The sequence below is a fragment of the Drosophila subpulchrella genome, chromosome 2R (assembly GCF_014743375.2).
Source record: "Drosophila subpulchrella strain 33 F10 #4 breed RU33 chromosome 2R, RU_Dsub_v1.1 Primary Assembly, whole genome shotgun sequence".
NCBI classification, from domain to species: Eukaryota; Metazoa; Arthropoda; class Insecta; order Diptera; family Drosophilidae; genus Drosophila; species Drosophila subpulchrella.
Genome location: NC_050611.1, coordinates 15,875,556 through 15,895,422, shown reverse-complemented (window position 1 = coordinate 15,895,422; position 19,867 = coordinate 15,875,556). Strand labels below are relative to the sequence as shown.

Sequence of the window (19,867 nt, the reverse complement as noted above, 5' to 3'; positions counted from 1 at the left end):
ATTAAGTGGTTTATTATACCATTATCAGCAGCTACTCCAAAAGACTTGTAACATTGTAAATATCTATACCTACGAGCCATGGGTGCGACCATTAGATTTCATTCTTATCTTGTACTATTTGTATATATAAATTACTCTCCCCGAACAAACAAAACCTGTTGATAGTACATTTTCAGAGATTTCGGCCAACTTTGTTGCCCTATATCTTTCAGTGCTTGTTTACGTTTCCATTATCAACAGAAATGAGCGAACGTTCAAATGAAATCAAATGAAAACCAACAACAACCACTGAGCTGAGCAACCTTATCATAAAAGTGCGTAAGAGAAAGTCGCGCAAGGAAAAGAGACCCATTTATGTATCTCTTAAATACTTTTCCGAATAAATTTGAATTTCAAGCAAGATAAAAATTTAGTATACTTCAGTCATGGAACGTGTTCAGGTCACCCCGCGGAGTTTTCCCACAAACCTCATAGATAAAGACTGGGCGAACCGCAAGCATTTGTATAAAAAGAACTCCGATCATTTTCTTAGTTTGGTGCATGACATGAAACTTAGAGACGATGATGTTTGGGTAGTAACTCGTCCAAAATGTGGAACCACCTGGATGCAAGAGTTATCGTGGCTGCTGCTCAATAATTTCGACTTTGCGGGGGCATTGGCCAAGGATCAAGAGCTACGAAGTCCATATCTTGAGTAGGTGTATCAGAATGAATACTCAAGATACCTTTAAAGATGTACATCTCTTTCTTAAGGTTTGGTTTCTCTTTACTTGATGATGTGCAAAAATCTTTCGGGCCTGTCGAGGAATTGAAATCTCCGCGACTGATCAAATCGCATCTTCCCCTGGCTCTACTCCCCTCGAAACTTTGGGAGGGACAGCACAAAGTGATCTATGTGTTCCGGAATCCCCTAGATCACTGGGTATCTCTATATTATCACGGTGTGACATTTGGGTTTAATTACGGCAAAACTTTGCATCAGTATTTTGATGAGGTCATAGCCTCTGATGACTTTGCAACGGAGATCATTGAACACGCACATGAATTCTACCAACTGAGAAACGAGCCCTGGGTCTTCTATACTAGTTTTGAGAGAATGAAGAAAGATCTGCGAGGAGTGATCAATGAAGTCTCCAGTTTTCTAAACAAACCCGTTGACGAACAACAAATGGAGAAACTCCTCAAGCATTTGTCGTTTGAAGAAATGAAGAGTTAGTAAATTATAATTCAAAATTATTTTTATGTATTTAATCAAATTTTTATTTCAGAGAATCCAACCACGAATCATCTGTGGGAGTTGGCCCAAATCAAACACATAAATGCTCGCAAGGAGGAGCATCCGTAAGAAAAACTAATAATATCTTTTGAGACACGAGTAACATGCAAAATTTTGCAGATTTGTGCGACGTGGAAATGTTAATGGCTATAAGGATGAGTTGACGCCCGAACAAATTGACAGGGCTAACATCAGTATTCAAAGGATTCTCGAGAAGAAATCTGTGACAATGGACGAACTGCTGCTCCAGAATGTTCTATAAAATAAAGATGAGACTAGAAGTACAAAGCACCGTAGAAAGCACTGCTAAGCTGAATGAATTAAAGTTTATAAACAAGACAATTAAAGTGCTTTGCTTTTCTTAATGATATGATCATGATCTTTTTGAATTTGGATAAAGGTGTAATTGCAGCGATATAAGCGCAAATATTTTGGGCTTTACTTGTGGAATAAACAGATATATAGAAATATAAAATACTTTGTATTGTTAAATGCTTTACTTAAAACAAATTTGAAACATTAAATTAGAAAAATTATTTTTGTATAGAAATAGCTACCATGGACAATAAATAAATGCGGGACCTCTATTAGAACAATTGTATTTTTGGTCACAACTATCAGCCAAGTTGATAGACATTCGTTCAAACTACACAGAATTCTGACGTTCTCATCTGAGTTGAAAATGTTCTTAAAAATAGAACGACATTTTTAAGTTGAAAATGTTTTTATTTTGCTCGAATCAAGTTTAATTGGCGTTATTTAAGTACATAGTAAGTACAAATAAACTATTAGTTCAGTTCTTAGTGTATACTTATCAAAAAGTTGTTAAATAAACTCAATTTAACTTTTCTCTTCTCACCATTTCGTTCTTATATTGATACCAAAATGTACTTACACGGTTTTTAAGAACAATGTTCTCAATTCAAGAACAATGTTCTCAATTCAAGAACGAATGTTCTCAATTCAAAAACAATGTTCTCAATTCAAGAACAATGTTTTTAGATAGTTTTCTCTGTGTATAAAACCGATAGTTACGGAAAAAGAGCAAAAAATGTACACTCTACAAATGTTTACCAGTTCTCAGAGCTTTTATTATTCACTTACAAAGTAAGCGTATCAGTATCAGTATCTTATATAAAAATACCTACTATATGCCCAATCAACGGCTAGTCAGAAAACCGCAACGCGTTCGGATCACACCACGGAGCTATCCCACAAACCTTATAGACAAGGACTGGGCAAATCGAAAACATTTTCATTTGGAAAAAATGAAAGAATTTATAAGTTTAGTCCATGACTTGGATATTCGAGGGGATAATGTGTGGGTAGTTACGCCGAAATGTGGCACTACTTGGATGCAGGAATTGTTGTGGCTGCTGATCAACAATTGCGATTTTGATGGAGCGTTGGCCAAAGATCAATGTCTACGAAGTCCCTTTCTGGAGTTCGTAATTAATATTTCCATTAAATATTGGTATTAATATTTGGTTTTGGAATTCTAGGTATGATTTCGTCGTCCATGGAAACTTGGAGCAATCATTAAAGCGTGTGCAGGAATGCGAATCACCACGACTTATAAAATCACATCTTCCCCTGGCCTTTCTTCCAGCAAAACTTAGGGAAAGAAAAAACAAAGTGATCTATGTATTTCGTAATCCCCTAGATGCCTGGGTATCCAGATATTATCACGGTGTTACCTACGGCACTTTTTATGGAAAGACACTGCATCAGTATTTCGATGATCTTTTGAGTAACGAAAACTATGCTTTGGAGACCATAGAACATGCCGCCGAATTTTACCAACTCCGAAATGAACCATGGGTTTTTTATACCAGTTTTGAAAGAATGAAAAAAGATCTGCGCGGTGTTATTAACGATGTCTCCAGATTTCTGAACACGACTGTTACCGATCTGCAAATGGAGAGACTTTTAAAGCATTTATCATTTGAAGAAATGCAAAGTAAGTTTTCAAGATTGGTTAGTATTCAACTTACAAACTATTATAACCTTTTCTTATTGCAGAAAATCCTACAACGAATCATTTGTGGGAAAAATCTCAAGAAAATTGCGAAAATGCTGGCAAAGTGGACTACAAGTAGGAAAATAAAACATATACATATATATTGTTTTCAATATCATTTTACTCCTGATTTTCCAGTTTCCTGCGGCGGGGTAAGGTCAATGGTTACAAGAACGAACTTCTTCCCGAGCATATTGAGAAGGCCAAGTTTTTAATACAAAAGCAGCTTGATAGAAACAATGTGACTTTGGAAGAATTACTGCTGAAAAATAATCAATAAAACACTTAGAATCAAAACTATACGATAAGATTGTACTCTTTGTTAGAATCTATAGCAACGATCGCCAAAAGTGACACAAAATTAATTTCGTCTTTTTTATACCCTTGCAGAGGGTATAATGATTTCAGTCAGAAGTTTGCCACGTAGTGAAGGAGACGTTTCCGACCCCATAAAGTATATATATTCTTGATCAACATCACTAGAAGAGTCGATCTAGCCATGTCCGTCTGTCCGTCCGTTTCTACACAATCTAGTCTCTCAGTTTTAAAGCTATCGGGCTGAAACTTTCCCAAAAGTCTTTTATCTTTGGCAGGTAGTATATAAATCGGAACCAGCCGGATCGGACAACTATATCTTATAGCTCCCATAATCGGAAAAAAAAATTTAAAAAAATTATAGCTTCGGTGTTTTTTAACATATGACCTCCTACGCTTAGAAATAACATTTTTTAATTAGTTTTGAATTTCGAATTTAATTTTATCAAAATCGGACGACTATATCATATAGCTGCCATAGGAACGATCGGAAAATTGGTAGGAAAATAATATGAAACAAATTATAGCTTCGGTGTTTTTCAACGTATAACCTCCAACGCTTGGAAATAACATTTTTTAATTAGTTTTGAATTTCGAATTTAATTTTATCAAAATCGGACAACTATATCATATAGCTGTCATAGGAACGATCGGAAAATTGGTAGGAAAATAATATGAAACAAATTATAGCTTCGGTGTTTTTTGACATATTATCTTATACTATTGGGGATATCAATTTTTGTATTTTTAAATTTAATAATTATAACTGCAAGGGTATACAAACTTCGGCATGCCGAAGTTAACTTCCTTTCTTGTTTCTATTATTTTCCGACTGATATGTAGATAGTTCCTATGGAAGATTTATAAATTGAATTCATAATTCCACAAACTAGTAGCAGAAAATATGAGGGGAAACAGCTAAGCTCCAGTATTAAGATCAAAATAAACCGTTTATCTTTAGTTTCGTTTTAATTGATATAAAATTTGTAAAAATCCAATGGTTAAGGCACACGTAGACATAAACTAACTAACACTCGGGGTGGTACAAAAATTCAGCCTTAGGCGGTGGAGGTCTCCACCTTCCTGGCATTGTCCTCCTTGGAGGAGGGGCCAGTCTGTGTGATCTGCACGAGGCGTTCAGTCGAGGGAGGAGGCAGCGCCTTCATGGGCGCCTTGATGGTCAGCAGGCCATCGGAGGAGAGGGAGGATGTGACCGAGTCGGGGTTGACATCATCTATAAGGAGGGTTTTTCATTAATAAAAAATATATTTGCAATTAATTAGCCCTTCGAACTCACTTGGCAGCTGATAGCGTCTGGAGAACTGACGGGAGACATAGCCGTGCTCGTCCTGCTTCTCCTCGTGCTTTCCCTCCACGATGACGAACCTGTCCGCAATCTTGACGGTAATCTCGGAGGGTGAGAACTGCTGGACATCCAGAATCACCTCGAACTTCTCGCTATCGATGTTGAGGGTGGATCCGGACTCCTGCTTCTGCAGGCTGTTCTTCTGCCAGGGGCGCAGGTATCCCGATCGGAGCACAGTGGGTCGGGAGTTCCACACGGAGGACATGAGGTCGTCCCTCCTCAGACCCTGGCCAAAATGCTGGTCCAAGAGGCGCGAGGTGCGCATTGGAAAGTCGAGCTCATCCCACCAATCACGGAACATCAGGGGCACTACGGACATCTAATTTGGTCAAGAAACGAATAGTTGGTGAGCTGATCACTTCACTTTTTAGTTCACTTATTGTTCTTCTTTTTTAAGATATTTTTTCTATAATGGTTATATCCTTCTTCGTACCTTTCTTTGATTTTATACACTTCGTTTAACACGTCTTATTCGATTCGCGGCTGCTGCGATTTTGATGGAGCTCCCCGAGCATTCACACGGTTTTATACCCTCAACAGACTGTTTACATCTTCCACCATGGTCTAAAAATATGAAATTTATTTCCCATCTAAATTTAAACGAGCGTCATTCCCTCTATAGAGAACATACAGAATGTATATATGCCAAACACATATATTTGGTGCGAATCTACGAGCGATTTCAGCTTGTTTTGTTTGGCTTCCGTGGGTGTCGGTGATTTGGAGTCTTAGACACCGGCTAACTCATGTTGACCCAAAAAATATTCAATATATTCCATCTTACTCACTACAGACAAGCCTTTTTCGGAGTTGAAATAATAGTGTTTCTGTTTGTTTGTTCCAGAACAAACCTATATCTAGATTGTACATGCCAAAAACTATACAAATACCCTTAATTTGTATGCAGTATGTATTTTTGTATACATCTTAGAATGCAAATACTTTCCTGAAAATCCAACAACAAAATGTGTTTCTGGAAAATGCCAGAAGAAATTTTTAGATTTTACGCCCCCAAAGTTTGTGCTAGATATAAGAAATTTGTTCATAATTTTCACCTGTTGAAACTGTTGATTTGACGTGGCCAATATGAAAATACTTTGGCCACTAAATGACTTTATAAACTATTTTAAGCAGCTGCCACTTCTGTTTATTCTTTGTTTTTCCTCTGCTGAGTCATGTCGCGTGCGTTTTCAATCAGACGAATTCAAATATGATGACGTATCTCAGAATGTTGACAGACAAAAGAAATTGAAATATTATTTTAAATTTATATCAGCAATTTAGTTGAGTTAGTATCGCATAAATTAACGAAATATTATTATTGAGATGAGGGTGCAATGTACGTCCACATTTGTATAGATATAATAAAGTGTACGGGTCTGATTCAGGGCAATTAAAGCATACCTTAATACATTTATTACAAAAAGTGCTCGGCGCTTTGCCTTAAATGATTATCACTCATACGTACTGTTGACTGGCATACGTGACGTATGAGTAACTTTTAAGGAGAATTTGCAACGCCCAAGTCTTAAAATTTAATTTTTCAGTTTTCTAAAATATTTCTACACACCTTTGGAAAAACTTAAAAGTGAGATTACAATTGTATATTTTGGACCACTCTAATATACAGATAAACATTCAAATTTTGGTTCGCTCCGCTTACTTTTGACGCGCTTAATTTGTTCTAATAAAAACATGTTTATTTTCTTTTGCACTAAACTTAAAATATGAAAATCAAGTGATTGAATAGCAATATTAATCGGTATATCATCAAATACATAACGTTTTTCTATTATTTTTATTACAATGTTGCAAGCTGCTTCTTCTTCTCTCCCAAAACATTCTGAAATACAGAATGGTTATTTTTCCAATATATCTCCATTTCGGTTTGTAATTTGCTTAGGATGTGCCCCCTGTATTTTCTTATGTACCCAGTGCAGCCACACAGTGAGGCAATTACCTCTCTAAATGGGCCAAAAGCTCACCAACACCAATGCAGCACAGATGTGCAATTGCAATCGCTGACTGTGCCTGTGTGTGAGTCTGCGAGTGTGAAAGTAGTGAAAGCTGAAAGCCGAGGGCGAACGGGGCCAATACTTATGCTTATGCAAGCCAGCCGAGATGCCGACGCCACCGCCCAGCAGGAGTCACAAAAACAGAAAAACAGGCGTCATTCAAGGCAGGACATGCGGCACGTGAAGTGTTTACTGTACTTAAAAAGCGGAGGATAAATCAAGAGGTCAATAAAAAAGCTATAAAATGGTAAGATACGAGACAAATACCTTCAAAACAACACCCTTCCTATAAGATTATTTTTTCAGAGGTTTCAAAATTACCTAATAAAGGTGTCTAAAAGTATGCAGTGAAAAAATTCTAGAGTTCCATCAGACTTTTGGACACCATAATATGGATTTTTATGAAACCCTCGCATAACTCGATTTGTGAATTGTTATTTTTTCTCCGAACTTTACTACAGTCTGCCCCCCTTGTGTTGCCCGTGACGTCACGACTGTTGCTTCTCCTAGTGACTTTGTTGTTTTGCCCAATGCAGGCGCATCTTTCGAAGCGAAGCTACTCGGATCAGAGTGTCCATGGCTATATGACCGAGGTCTCTATAAGGATTACAGGTGGTATACAGCAGGGATGAGCTAACCGAATTGGTTTTTTATTACAGCGCACCTGCTGGTGGAACGAGGTGTGCAAGGAGGAGTTCCAAAGCCTTTTTCGCTGCAAGTGCCCCCAGTTCTCGTACTGCCGGTGAGTTTCCGTTTCCGGCTTAACCCCCGCCTTTGCAGCAGCCATGGAAATTAAATAAGCATTTCCGTATTCGGTTTGTGTAATTTCTTTCGCATTTTCTCAGATCGCCGGGACGCTACTATAATGCCTACTGCTCAATGACGGACACCGGTTATATTTGGACCCAGCCGAACTGGGATTGGGGGGCGTAGGATGAAGATACCCCGGATAACGCCCCCGGCAAGCCCCCGCACCGCCAGCACAGCTCGCTGTGACGTCAAAGACACTGACTGCCGACTGTACGCTTCCGAAACCCAAAATATGAGGGGTTCGGCCCGAAAGGAACCCCATATCGAGCCGAGTTTTCAGGCCTTAAAATGTAATGGGGTTGAGTTCATCTCCCCAGTTGTTATCGCACTTCGTGCTGAATAAATGGTATCGAAAGTCGTATTACTTTTTGCCTGCACTGTTCCCGCGGGACTGTTGGAAAATCAATAAAGGCTTTCCAATTCACGACGGCTTGTGGCAGGGCCACAGTGGAAATAAAACCAGAAAAACGAGCTATTCATTTATGCACATATCAGTAATATTACATACATATTACAACATATTACAAAATGCATTTTATAAACTGAAAAATTATACCATCAACTAAAACTTATTCTTTTATTTTATATAGTTAATGATTGATTGATGATTAATGATGAAGGAGGTTGAAAGCTTGCCTTTCTATCAAAAACTATCAATATATTGTTTTTTAACTGAAGTATAAATTTTAATAAATTGATAAAGATAATGATAGTATATATTGATTTTAAAATGTTGAAGGTTCTATCTTATAGAAACAGATAATGATAGTAGTAGAATATTTAAAGGCCCTACTTATTGTATCCTAATTTTGTTAGAATACGCAATCAAATATATGCCTTAAGTCCGATAACTTTTTAAAATTAACAAAAAAATTTTTTGGAATGGGTATCATTTGTTTTTCAAAAAAATTTCTGTAGCACTTTTTATTTTGAAATAGATACCCATTATTTCTAAAATTATTAAATTCATTGCAAATATTTGTTTTAAGTTAATGTGCTATTTTTCTCCCTATTATTTCCCACTGTTGCCCCTTCAATTCATCCCACTGTGCAGGACAAAGGCGCAGGCGTCGCATTGAAAGCGAAAATCGAACAGCGTGGGAGTTCGTGTGCGAGTGTGTGTTTGGAGCAGAGTCAGTTAATCTATTGCCAGCTCAACATATAGACACCGCCAACAGATGTTGGCAGTGCGGAAAATCGAGTGAGCGCAGCCAGAAGCCAAATCCCAGTTGTTTTGGTGACGAAGAAAATCGCAGGACTTCCAGAAAATGTCGCGCATCCTGTTTGCGGCACTGCTGGCCATAAGTGTGGGCTATGTGGCGCCCAGTAGCAGCAGCAGCAGCAGCAACCACCTGCCAGCGGGATTGGCCGTGGATTTGGGGCCAGGTGTGAACCTCAACGAGCGCTTCTTCGACCAGGTGCGGGCACTCATCAAGAGGAGGCTCCAGGAGAAGGTCCTGGCAAAGCCGGAGCAGCAGGAGCTGCCATTGCCCCTGGCGGAGGACGATGCGGTGGCTCTGCAGAACCAACGCAGCTACGACAATGTGCCCCTTCCGGCCGCCAGTGTTCCCACTCCGGTGCTCGTCGAGAACTGGCCCACCGAGCAGCACAGCTTCGGCCAGGTCACCGCCGTGGCCGTGGATCCACAGGGAAACCCCGTGGTTTTCCATCGCGCCGAACGCTACTGGGATGTAAAGTAGGTCAACAGCTGTCGCTGCCTGGTAACAAGTGTCTATCCCATATGTACACAGGAAAGGGGAAGCCAATTAGTCCAGAATCGAAATTTCATAGCCCAGTTTGTTTCAAACTCTTCCATTGAACACACAAAACAAAAAACTCTTCCTTAATTTCAGAAACTCCGAGTTAATACCTACTTCATTCTACATTTTAGGAACAATTTCATTGCGTTTAGTAAATCTTTTAAATTATAAAACATTTACTAAATAGAATGACCAACATTTTCTGAATGGGTAGATAGTAGTTTTTAATTATAGAAAAAATCTTCATTAGCTAATACATTTTAAAAATCATCCTAAGTATTTGCTTGAGTGTATTATTATCTTTTGAGATATAACTAGGCTATTAAAATTACATTTAGATGTGTCTTAAATAATTCAATGAAACAAAGCTCATCGGACTTACGGATTTAAAATATTTTTTAGTATACTTTTAAACACATAAATAAGTAATTCCTGTTACATCTTCGTAAATTTACTTAAAAATCAGAAAAAATAATTCCACCCGTAAATAGGAAAAAGAATAATCAACCTTGATATTATCCTAAGATCAGAAACAGGATAAAGAAAAATCAACCTTAACTCCACTAATTTTTCAGTACCTTCAACGAGAGCAATATATACTACCTAATCGAATACGGGCCCATAAAAGAAAACACGATATATGTGCTGGACTCGAAAACGGGAGCTATTAAGTCGGGATGGGGATCGAATATGTTTTATATGCCACATGGAATGACCATCGATTTACATGGCAATTACTGGATCACAGATGTGGCTATGCACCAGGCTTTTAAGGTTCGAAAATGCTTAATTCCAATACGAAAATCTCAAATGTAATCCCCACTTTCCCCATCAGTTTAAGCCCTTCAGCAACAAACCACTACTCACCATTGGCAAACGATTTAGGCCCGGATCATCCGTTAAGCACCTGTGCAAGCCCACATCCATTGCAGTGGCCACAACGGGGGAGGTAAGTGGTACCTGTTGAGTTATTTTGGTTCCCGAACTCACCGACCTCCCAACCCACAGTTCTTTATCGCTGATGGCTATTGCAATAGCCGAATACTGAAGTTCAATGCCGCTGGCAAGCTGTTACGTACGATTCCCCAGCCACCCGGTGCGTATACTTAATATTTAAGATATTAGAGATTTTTAAAAACAATTTTTTCTTTTACAAATAACTTCAATATAATTTCTCATCTTTTTTACAAAATAATATTTTGTATCATGTACAAATTATATCAGTATACATAACTTGAAACCGAATTCTAGATATTTACCTAAAACATTTAAGCATTAGACAACTTTTTCGCAATCTAATGACTAACACTAATAGTAAAAAGGTTATAAAAAAGGCTTTTATTGCTTCTATATTTATGAATTAGTTTTACATTTTCTAACCACCTCTTCTGCAGAATTCCTCTCATTGCAGGTGCCCCATGCCATCACCTTGCTGGAACACCTGGATCTCTTGTGCATCGCTGATAGGGAAAACATGCGCGTAGTCTGCCCCAAGTGAGCAAAACCAGGTTCTTCCAACTCCAAAAAATATTAATTAACTATCTTCGACAGAGCTGGCTTGATATCCTCCCATGGCGAGGGTGAACCGGCGGCCACCATCCAGGAACCGGATTTGGGCCGCGTCTTCGGGGTCGCCAGCTATGGCGACATAGTGTTTGCTGTAAACGGACCCACCTCCATGCTGCCCGTGCGCGGATTCACCATCGATCCGCGCTCCGAGACGATCATCGGGCACTGGGGAGAGTTCAAGAACCCGCACTCCATGGCGGTCAGCGTCAACGGATCGGCACTGTATGTGACCGAGATCGGAACCAACCACCAGACGAATCGGGTGTGGAAGTATGTGCTGGCCTGAGCCTAATCCAAGACCCGACCCGCACTGCGCTCCTGCATATCCCAAGATCCCTAGATCCCACTTAATTAGTTATCAGCAGAAACAGAAGGACACACAGAACCAGAATCAGACGCCGAATCAGACACAGATAATACAGAATACAGAACCTAAGCATAAGCAGAGCCCACCCCAAAGTACAGTTTAACGTGACTCGTGTCAGATCAATAGAGAATAGTAAGTGCTTAAGTAATGTACAAGTTAAGTATGTAAATTGCTTGAAAACAATACCACAACAAACATAACCTCAGACTCTTATGTTTTGCACTGTAATGAGCAAACGAAATAACGAAATTACAAAGCAGCTTAAATAGTACATATACTTAAATGTTATAGTTATGCGTAGGCACTAACTAGGCACGAATGTGAGGATGTGGGGACGTGAGCATGGATAACCGATTCCGATACCGCAGATAACCGGGGGCAACCAGCAGCGCATATAAACATACTTGTGTATCATATTGTAACCTATATCAAATATATAATCGTATCTGTATCTTATCAAACTTATCGTAGCCCATGTAAATTATGAATGTAATAAACTGTTGTTGTTGTGATGAACACAGGGGTTCAGATGGTTCAGATCCAATGACTATTTCCCCAAAAGGCAAAGGAATGTTAATTAAATAATTTCTTAGACATAAGCAATCAACGAGTATATATATCTAGCCCTATTTTAGATTCGGCAAGTTTGCATGGCAAACACACTAATTTACAAATTTTGGAATTGATTGGGCAAAACTTAAGTAATAGCAAATATAAATAGAAAACTTGAACACATATTAAAATAAAAATTTGTAGGGAATGCAACTGCTGTCAGGTGGAACTTAGCCAGTGCCTGGCGAAATCAAGAGCCTCATTTAAGTGCGACAACCATTCTAGGAGCTCCTGTTGAGTATCGGCAGCAAAAAACACTCCCGCCTCATAATCAGATTCTTTTCCCTGCACTAAAAAGCTCCTGGCCCGGGCACAAAGATCTTGTGGAGCTGCAGCTATCAAGGATTGTCCGCATCCTGGCAGCTCCAACGAGAAAAGCGGTGAATCATCTCCTAGATTATCTTCATGTTGCCAAACGGATAGCCGTACGCCATCTAGGCTGCACCATCGTCGATTCCAATGGTGTCTGTTCTTCGGATCCTGAACATTTAGGTAGCCAGTGAAACGACCCTTGGGCAGTCTCAAATCCACTCTTCCAGTTATAGATATAGCAGGTCCCAGGTTCGTGGATTTGGTGTGTGTACTCAAGGGCAGTTGCCAGGATCGTGAGCTGCGCAGGCAGATCTTATCGCTGGATCTCGATTCACTGGCCACCAGTTGGAAGGGAGCCAAGTCCATGGCGCGCAGTTTAAAGGATGCGTGCAGGCGAAAGCGGGAGATAATCTGATCGCCAGCAGAACCCGCTGAAGAGCTCGAGTTGGCGGAACCCAAATTTCCACTGCCACGTCGCTGTAAGGTAACTACTTATTAGGGAACGGCTTGCTTGGAGAACTAAGGCTACTTACCAGCGACTTGGCAGGCTCCAAGGCAAGCGTGGAAACCTTGCGCAGGCGCAGCATGAAGATCTGGCAGCGCAGCTCCAAAGAATCCGCCTTATCACCGCTATAGAACTCCAAGCCACAGTCGCGAAAGAAGGCAGAGCCATTCTGGCACTCCACCGATTGGGTGGAGCGAATGCGTCCCCCGCACTCAAAGGTGCAGATGTAGTGGTAGTTGAAGAACATATCCTGGCTGACATCAGCCCTCACAGGCAGCTCCATGGCATCGATCAGAAGGCACTGAGATTGTCTCCTGGCTGCCAAAGCCGTCTCATTTAATTGGCAACCAAGGGGAGCTGACTTTCGCAGGCTGGAGAATAGCAGAAGTCGCTCCGCCTCCACCATCTCCGCAGAGATCTCCAATTCCGGCATCTGACGACATATACTCACAGCCTGAGCCAGCTGCTCATTGGGGTTAAGGGACTCGTTCAGTAAGGAGTCCAGATTGAAGCTGGCATAGTAGCTACTGCTGTCCAGCTCCCCGTCTGTTTGATTAGACTGATCCCTTGAGAGATTGAGACTCTGAGTCAGTCGCTGCTTCTCCGCCAGGAAGAAGTCCTTGCCCTTGCGATACGACCGACGAAGGGCATTCTTCAGCAGGCGGTACCGGGCCAGAGTGCTGACCGACATCAACTGACTTTCACTGGGAATAGGCACCGTCTGCATGAGCTCACCCAAACTGCTGCTGTTGTGCAGGCCAGGATCCTCTGCCTTCAAAGCCTCCGCCTGCTGGGGAGTTGTAGGGCAACTGAAGCTGATATTCTGGCCAAATTGGCGCAGCGGCGTGGCTGGGCCATCATTTATATCAATTGTAAGATTGCGCGAGGGCTGAAAAATCAATTATTACTCAGTTTCAACAACAAGCTTATATTTCAAATGCGTTTCGGGAAGCTTTGGATGAGTACAGTGTGATAGTGGCTATTTACAGAAGTTACAATGTCGGATGAAAGCGAAAGCCTTAACCTCTAGTGAGAGTCAACAAAAATCTCTACCTTGGTTGTAAAACGCTGGCTCTGCTTCTTTTTAGGCGTACTCTGATTAGCCGGCTCCGGCTCAATTTGTCCAGAGCCATAATCATTGGTCGCAAAGGAGCTATTGCCCGCCTCACCCAAGCTGTAATCCGCGTAGAGCTCCTCGGTCCCTTCGTTGGGCATGTCATACGAAACGGTATCCACATTGGAAATGGTCTATAATAGCAGTTTTAATAATATATGGTATTAAGCATAAGCTAATTTATAGCCACTTACATTGGGCACCTTTTCCAGGCGATCCAGAACCAGTTCACTGCGACACAGATTGTCCAGGAAGATATCGCTACGCTGCAGGGAGAGCTCCGATCGAGAAAGATTGCGATTCTTCTTGGGCGGTGAATGCTGCTCACTTATATTATTCAGGGATTGATGAACGAGAGGTGGAGACGACTTCAGCATGGGCTGGCGAATCACAGAAGACTCTGTGGTCTGACTAGCTGAGCAGGAGGATTCAGTGCCACTAGGTTCCTCGGGTAGAGGCATGAATTGAAAGAAGTTGCCGTTCTTCAGGGATTCGTGTAGAAAGTGACCCAAAGCCACAGGATTACTGGGAGCAGATAATTGAGGTTTAATTGGCGGTTGCACAGGCTGGCTAGATTTTGGCTTTATGACGTGATCCATAATCTGCTTTTGGATAACTGGTGGCATTATCTGCGGTTGGATAACTGGTGGCATTATCTGCGGTTGGATAACTGGAGGCATCGGCGGTTGGATAACTGGAGCCACTATCTGCGGCTGAGTGGCCTGCCCCAGTGGCTTCATTTGTGGCGAGTTCTTCGGCGTCTTCTGCACCCTGGCGTACATGGCGCTGAGATCAGCGGGTGATGGCGATGGATCCGGCATGGTCTCACTCACATACGCCGTAGAGCTTTCCGTTGGAGTCGGAGTGTGATTTACTACCTGCGCTGCGGTTCTAACCTCGTGATGCGGACTCCCTCTGATCCGTAGGCAATCCTCCTCGATCTCCGAGTAAATGGGTTCGCTGTCGAGATCGCGCTGTAGTCGGGTGGTGGCCACAGATGTGGCGGTCAGGCTGCTGGGACCATCTGTACAGTCGAAGCTCTGGGTCTGAAAATGACTACGCTCTAGGGGATCGGAGCGGGAGCAGTCCTGGAAATAAATAAAATTAATTATGTTTAATGTGTATATTAATATAATACATCTATTTAAAACTATTGTTATTGTTTTTTGTAACTAGTTTTGAAATAAATAATAAAAAAAGTTTTAAAAAAATTTAAAAATCTTGTTCTTTGAAACAATATACATATATATATATTTATATGTATTAAAAATCTTTAGCTTTTATATGTTCCCTAGCAATATTTTGAATTTCGATAGTCCGAGTGCCTCATTGTTATCGATATCAGCTGCAGTGCAGCCCAGCGAAGGAGAGCGCAAAGCAAACTACGCAACAAGCGAAAACAGCTGACGGCACAGATTTCCCCTGGAAATTCGGACGCCATCCGCAAAACATTAAAAACAGAGGCATTTCACGGGGAGCAGGAGCACGGGCACATGGCGAGGAGCACCTGATGAGATGTACAAGTCCCTGATCCGCAGCATTAAACACCAGGCCAGGTCACAGATCATCGGGCGCAGCAGCAGCAGCAGCAGCCAAACAAAAGGCGCCAACGGAAAACGCAAACAGAAGGGGGAGCAAATGGACTCACGCTACGATTTCAACAGGCGCTGGACGCCAGTGGGGGGTCAGCCGCCAGGATTGGGCCTCCACAAGTTGTCCACCCTCAAGCTGGTCTCGTACAACATCCTGGCCCAGGATCTGCTGCTGGAGCACCTCTTCCTATACGTGGGCATCCCGCAGGAGTTCCTCACCTGGCGTCGCCGCCAGCAGAATCTTCTAAGGGAGCTAATCAAACTCAATCCGGACATCCTGTGCCTGCAGGAGATGCAGTTCGATCACCTCGCACCACTTGTCCAAGGACTGCGTATGGGCAACGGCAAAAAGCTAGCCTATGTGTACAAAAAGAAGACGGGACACCGCACAGATGGATGCGCCATTGTCTATGACTCTTCCAAGTTCGAGTTACTGGACCAGCGAGCTGTGGAGATGAATGACCAGGAAGTGGCTCTGCTGAATCGTGAGAATGTGGCCCTGTTTGCCAAGTTCCGATTCAAAAAGGAATCAGACGACCAAAAGGAGTTTGTGGTGGCCACCACGCATTTGCTGTACAACCCGAAACGGAGTGATGTGCGCTGCGCCCAGGTGGGCAGAATGCTGGAGCAGCTGACCTCCTTCTCCACGGACACACCCATCATCCTAACTGGAGACTTTAACAGCCAGCCCGACTCATCACCCATTGAACTGCTCGTCGGAAAGAAGGGGGATGTGGAACCTGCAGCTAACCCAGCGCCTCTGCGCTTCGAGATCCTCGATCCGGGTGAAGGAACAGCCTCCACATACCAGGACGACTGGATCACCGTGGACTACATCCTGCGCTCGCTAGGATCGCGGAGCAAGCACAAGCTTTTGCCCATCAGTGTCTATTCACTGCCCTCTATCAACTGTTGCAGCAGAGTTGGCCAGATCCCCAACCACTATTTAGGTTCGGATCACTACGCTCTGGGTGCCATATTCACCGTTGTCTAGTTTTTAAGGTTGTCACTCTATCTCGGACTCATCAATAAAGATACGAAACTTAAGATATTACTGGAACGTCTGAGAACTTTTAAAGTTTTGTCTGATTTTTAAATACCTTGGAAGATTTAAGCATTTGTTCAGTACTTTAAATTAATAAAACTAATCAAAGTATAAAATATAATAACAAGCCTTAAGTTCTCCTTAAATTTTTAGTAAAGAATAAAAAGAAACTCACCCGGAAGGTTCTTAGTGCTCGCTCATCACTGGCCTCCAACTTGGCGCGAATGCTGCTCAGCAGATAGCCCATCTTGGTGATGGTCACGTCCTGATCGAGGTCCTTGTGATACGAGCGATAGGTGGTGGGTGCCGCTTCAGTTTGGAAGTCCAACTTGCGAGCTCTGTTGGCACGGGGGAGTTTCTTTGGAGGCGTAGGAGCCTTCACCTTGCGCTCGAAATCAAAGTAGGGCTGCTCGCTGTCCAACTGCTGGCGGGTGGAGGTGGTCGTTCCCGAGGGCGTCGTCTGCATTGGTGAGTGGTAGCTGCCCGGAGGGGACTGGGAATGCAGATCCAGCTGCGAAGTAGAGGTCTGCACGCCAACTGTGCACTGCGTGAGAGTGGCTTTGATCTGCTCCTCCATCGGCTGCTCCTCTTGATTCGACTTCTTCGGTGATACAAAGCGGAGGATCTTCTTCTTAGAGTTATTCAGGAAGTTCTTGGACTTCTTTCCAAGGCTTTTCTGCTTGGTAGTCTTCCAGGGAGACAGATTTCTCCACTGCTCACCCCAGATAAACTTCTGGCTGGCCTGACCACCAGTGGTGTTAACTCGACTTGGATACTTGATGGGCGTGTCCTTGTGCATCATATTGGAGGCAAGATTCTCGCTCATACTCCCGTCCACAGTGTCCAGGGAAACTTTTGGGACTACAGGCTGGGGTTGTGGTTTAGGCGGTTGCCATCCAATTGAAACTTGTGGTTCAGCTGGCGTTTTAAATGTTCTGTCCGACTTTCCCTCATAATTAAGCATATCGGTGATTTTCGGCTCTGTCCAGCCAATAATAATATCCTTGCTGGGCGCACTCTTCCGACTGCTCTCCTGTCGTATATTCCGGGCGTAGTTCGAACCACGCTTGGACTCCACCACGCGCTCAATGTCGCTGAGCGAGGGGCAGGAGGGCAGATGCTTGTGGCTCTTGGGCTTCTCCACTTCAGCTAAATTGTGAGACAAAACTCATGAGATCGTGGAAACACCAATGTTTAAATAAATGAAACCGTAAGCCAAATTTTTATAAACAAAACTCTTTATTTGGTAAATACATTTGATTTTTGGTAAATTAATTTTGGATCTAATTCGATTTGGTTACGGTTTCATTGTCTTGGGCTCGGGTTGGCTACTTACCCATGGGAAAGGATCTGCGCTGGCTGTCCTTTCTGCGCGAAGGTTCCACTTTACTAACGGGCACCTGGATGCCTCGCTTGCGCAGGAACTCGTCCAGCACTCGCTCTGCTTCGCGCACCGAGGGATTCGTGGAGGTAAGCGAGGATTGTGAGAGCTTGCCGTCTAGACTTTGAGAGCCACGTCGCGGTGGTTTCGGTGGCGGCAGCTGGCAGTCGCGTGCCTTGAAGCTGACTTGGCCCTGCGATAGCCGCTTTTGTAGAAGGCGTCCACCTGCTCCCGAACTGCGCCGCGAGCGGGAGCTCCTGCGACTGGAAGGCTCCGTGGCCAGCACCTCCTTTTCCTGTTCCTCCTCCACTGCAGATTCCTGCTCGCTGATGTTGGACAGAACAGGAGCTGAGGGCTTGTAGGCTATGGGTTCGTATGACTGCATTTTGGTGGTTTCTCTCGGGGTTTGGGAGTTCCTGTAACGGCAGTTGGAGCCTGAAAGCTTTTGGCGATTTACGCGCACCTCGGACACCACACAGTTATCGTGAAGCTCCTGGATGATGTGAATAAGCGGCTCATCGTCGCCGCCCACGGCTCTCAGGCGACTGACAGCGGTTAGAGGTGTTTTGAAGCTGGATTTTACGTTGGCCGGTTCACTTTGACGACGTTGCTGCGCCTGCTGCGGCTGGCTACCCAGATTGTTCTGCTTGGCGGGCTGAAAAATGGGCGTTTAATATGGCATCCAGAGTGGGTGGGGGGTGTGGTCCTACCTTAGAGCTCTCGGAACGCCTGCTGCGCCTGGGCAACCGCACGTGCTGGTCACGTGGCGGCGCCGTGGAACCGCAATCCCCGCTGTCGCTGGTGAAGCAGTAGCAGAAGCCATTCTGGCAGGGCTTGCCCTTGCGCTCCTGCTCCTTGTTGCAGCGATTCTGGTTGATTAGGTCAGCATCCGTGGTCCTGCGGACGCGGGGCAGCTGCCTGGGCATGTTGTTCTCGCAGTCGCGACTCTGGGTGGAGACCCTGCGGATGCGGCGTGCCCGGAACTCGTCGATGCACTCCTGCAGACTGAACGACGACGTGGAACCGGACTCGGCGGAATCCTCCTCCTCCTCCTCCTCTTCGTCCTCCTCCCCCTCTTCTTCGTCAACTAGAACGTGTTTCGAGAACTTTGAACCTGCAAAAGTCTATGGCCAAGCTTCAGTTTACAGAAACTGCAATTAAATATAGATTTAATGCTTACGGTGGCCATTTTGATGTCGACTTGTGGAGCTGATAAGACCAGCCGCATGTGCTCCACTTTTCCACGTTGCACACACTTTCTACTCCGGCTCTAGTTCGTGGTTTTCCAATCAAAACGACGCCTCGCCTGCATCTGCATTTTTGTTTTCCCTTTTGTGCCGCTTCTTCTCTATCAAAAACAACCCTGTCTTTTGTCAGAGATGCGCACTTGGCTGGGAAAATAGGAGCAAGACAATACAGAGATCATTTATTTTTCGCTTTTGTATTTTAATATTTGCGAAAATCTATTTCGTTTAAATGGTAAGGCTTTATCAATTTAGCATATTCAAAAACATTAAAACAATTTAACACCCTAGTGCATATCTAAGACGGTTAAAGTTGTACATTGTTCTTGTAAGCCATTATAGAAATAAACTACTTATAATTTTGTCACATTTGTATAAACATTTATTTAAGATGTATATATATAAAGGAAATACATACTTCAGATAAAAGTTTAATTTCTGTTATGAATCCTATTCAAAATCGTAACTTTAATTTCAAAAGAATAAACAAGCCTTACTACAATTTAAAAAAGAAAATAATTTTAATATTTATAGCTAAATATAAAATAACAGAGCTTAGCAGTA

General features: G+C 42.8%; 6 protein-coding genes across 6 annotated transcripts; 4 read left to right on the top strand and 2 right to left on the bottom strand.

Moving 5' to 3' along the window:
* Positions 1-425: 425 nt before the first annotated feature.
* Positions 426-1,627, top strand: LOC119550584 (sulfotransferase 1E1-like). The gene is made up of 4 exons (XM_037859378.1): positions 426-694; positions 754-1,211; positions 1,269-1,341; positions 1,397-1,627. Exons 1-4 carry the CDS (start codon positions 426-428, stop codon positions 1,536-1,538), a joined length of 942 nt encoding a protein of 313 aa, XP_037715306.1. The 3' UTR covers positions 1,539-1,627.
* An 831-nt stretch (positions 1,628-2,458) lies between these two features.
* LOC119551190 (sulfotransferase 1E1-like) lies at positions 2,459-3,591 on the top strand. Its single transcript, XM_037860392.1, has 4 exons — positions 2,459-2,720; positions 2,779-3,236; positions 3,299-3,371; positions 3,435-3,591. Exons 1-4 carry the CDS (start codon positions 2,545-2,547, stop codon positions 3,574-3,576), a joined length of 849 nt encoding a protein of 282 aa, XP_037716320.1. The 5' UTR covers positions 2,459-2,544; the 3' UTR covers positions 3,577-3,591.
* A 965-nt stretch (positions 3,592-4,556) lies between these two features.
* Positions 4,557-5,540, bottom strand: LOC119551191 (protein lethal(2)essential for life). The gene is made up of 3 exons (XM_037860393.1): positions 5,411-5,540; positions 4,909-5,296; positions 4,557-4,845 (listed from the first exon to the last, which is right to left on the bottom strand). Exons 2-3 carry the CDS (start codon positions 5,294-5,296, stop codon positions 4,670-4,672), a joined length of 564 nt encoding a protein of 187 aa, XP_037716321.1. The 5' UTR covers positions 5,411-5,540; the 3' UTR covers positions 4,557-4,669.
* A 3,359-nt stretch (positions 5,541-8,899) lies between these two features.
* Positions 8,900-12,021, top strand: LOC119549190 (peptidyl-alpha-hydroxyglycine alpha-amidating lyase 2). Its single transcript, XM_037857018.1, has 6 exons — positions 8,900-9,498; positions 10,138-10,336; positions 10,398-10,511; positions 10,571-10,658; positions 10,957-11,056; positions 11,114-12,021. Exons 1-6 carry the CDS (start codon positions 9,071-9,073, stop codon positions 11,415-11,417), a joined length of 1,233 nt encoding a protein of 410 aa, XP_037712946.1. The 5' UTR covers positions 8,900-9,070; the 3' UTR covers positions 11,418-12,021.
* A 138-nt stretch (positions 12,022-12,159) lies between these two features.
* Positions 12,160-19,402, bottom strand: LOC119549189. The gene is made up of 8 exons (XM_037857017.1): positions 19,240-19,402; positions 18,770-19,183; positions 18,015-18,714; positions 16,854-17,827; positions 14,236-15,129; positions 13,981-14,175; positions 12,956-13,816; positions 12,160-12,899 (listed from the first exon to the last, which is right to left on the bottom strand). Exons 1-8 carry the CDS (start codon positions 19,285-19,287, stop codon positions 12,270-12,272), a joined length of 4,716 nt encoding a protein of 1,571 aa, XP_037712945.1. The 5' UTR covers positions 19,288-19,402; the 3' UTR covers positions 12,160-12,269.
* LOC119549191 (protein angel) lies at positions 15,432-16,757 on the top strand. Its single transcript, XM_037857019.1, has one exon. It carries the CDS (start codon positions 15,557-15,559, stop codon positions 16,625-16,627), a length of 1,071 nt encoding a protein of 356 aa, XP_037712947.1. The 5' UTR covers positions 15,432-15,556; the 3' UTR covers positions 16,628-16,757.
* Positions 19,403-19,867: the final 465 nt, after the last annotated feature.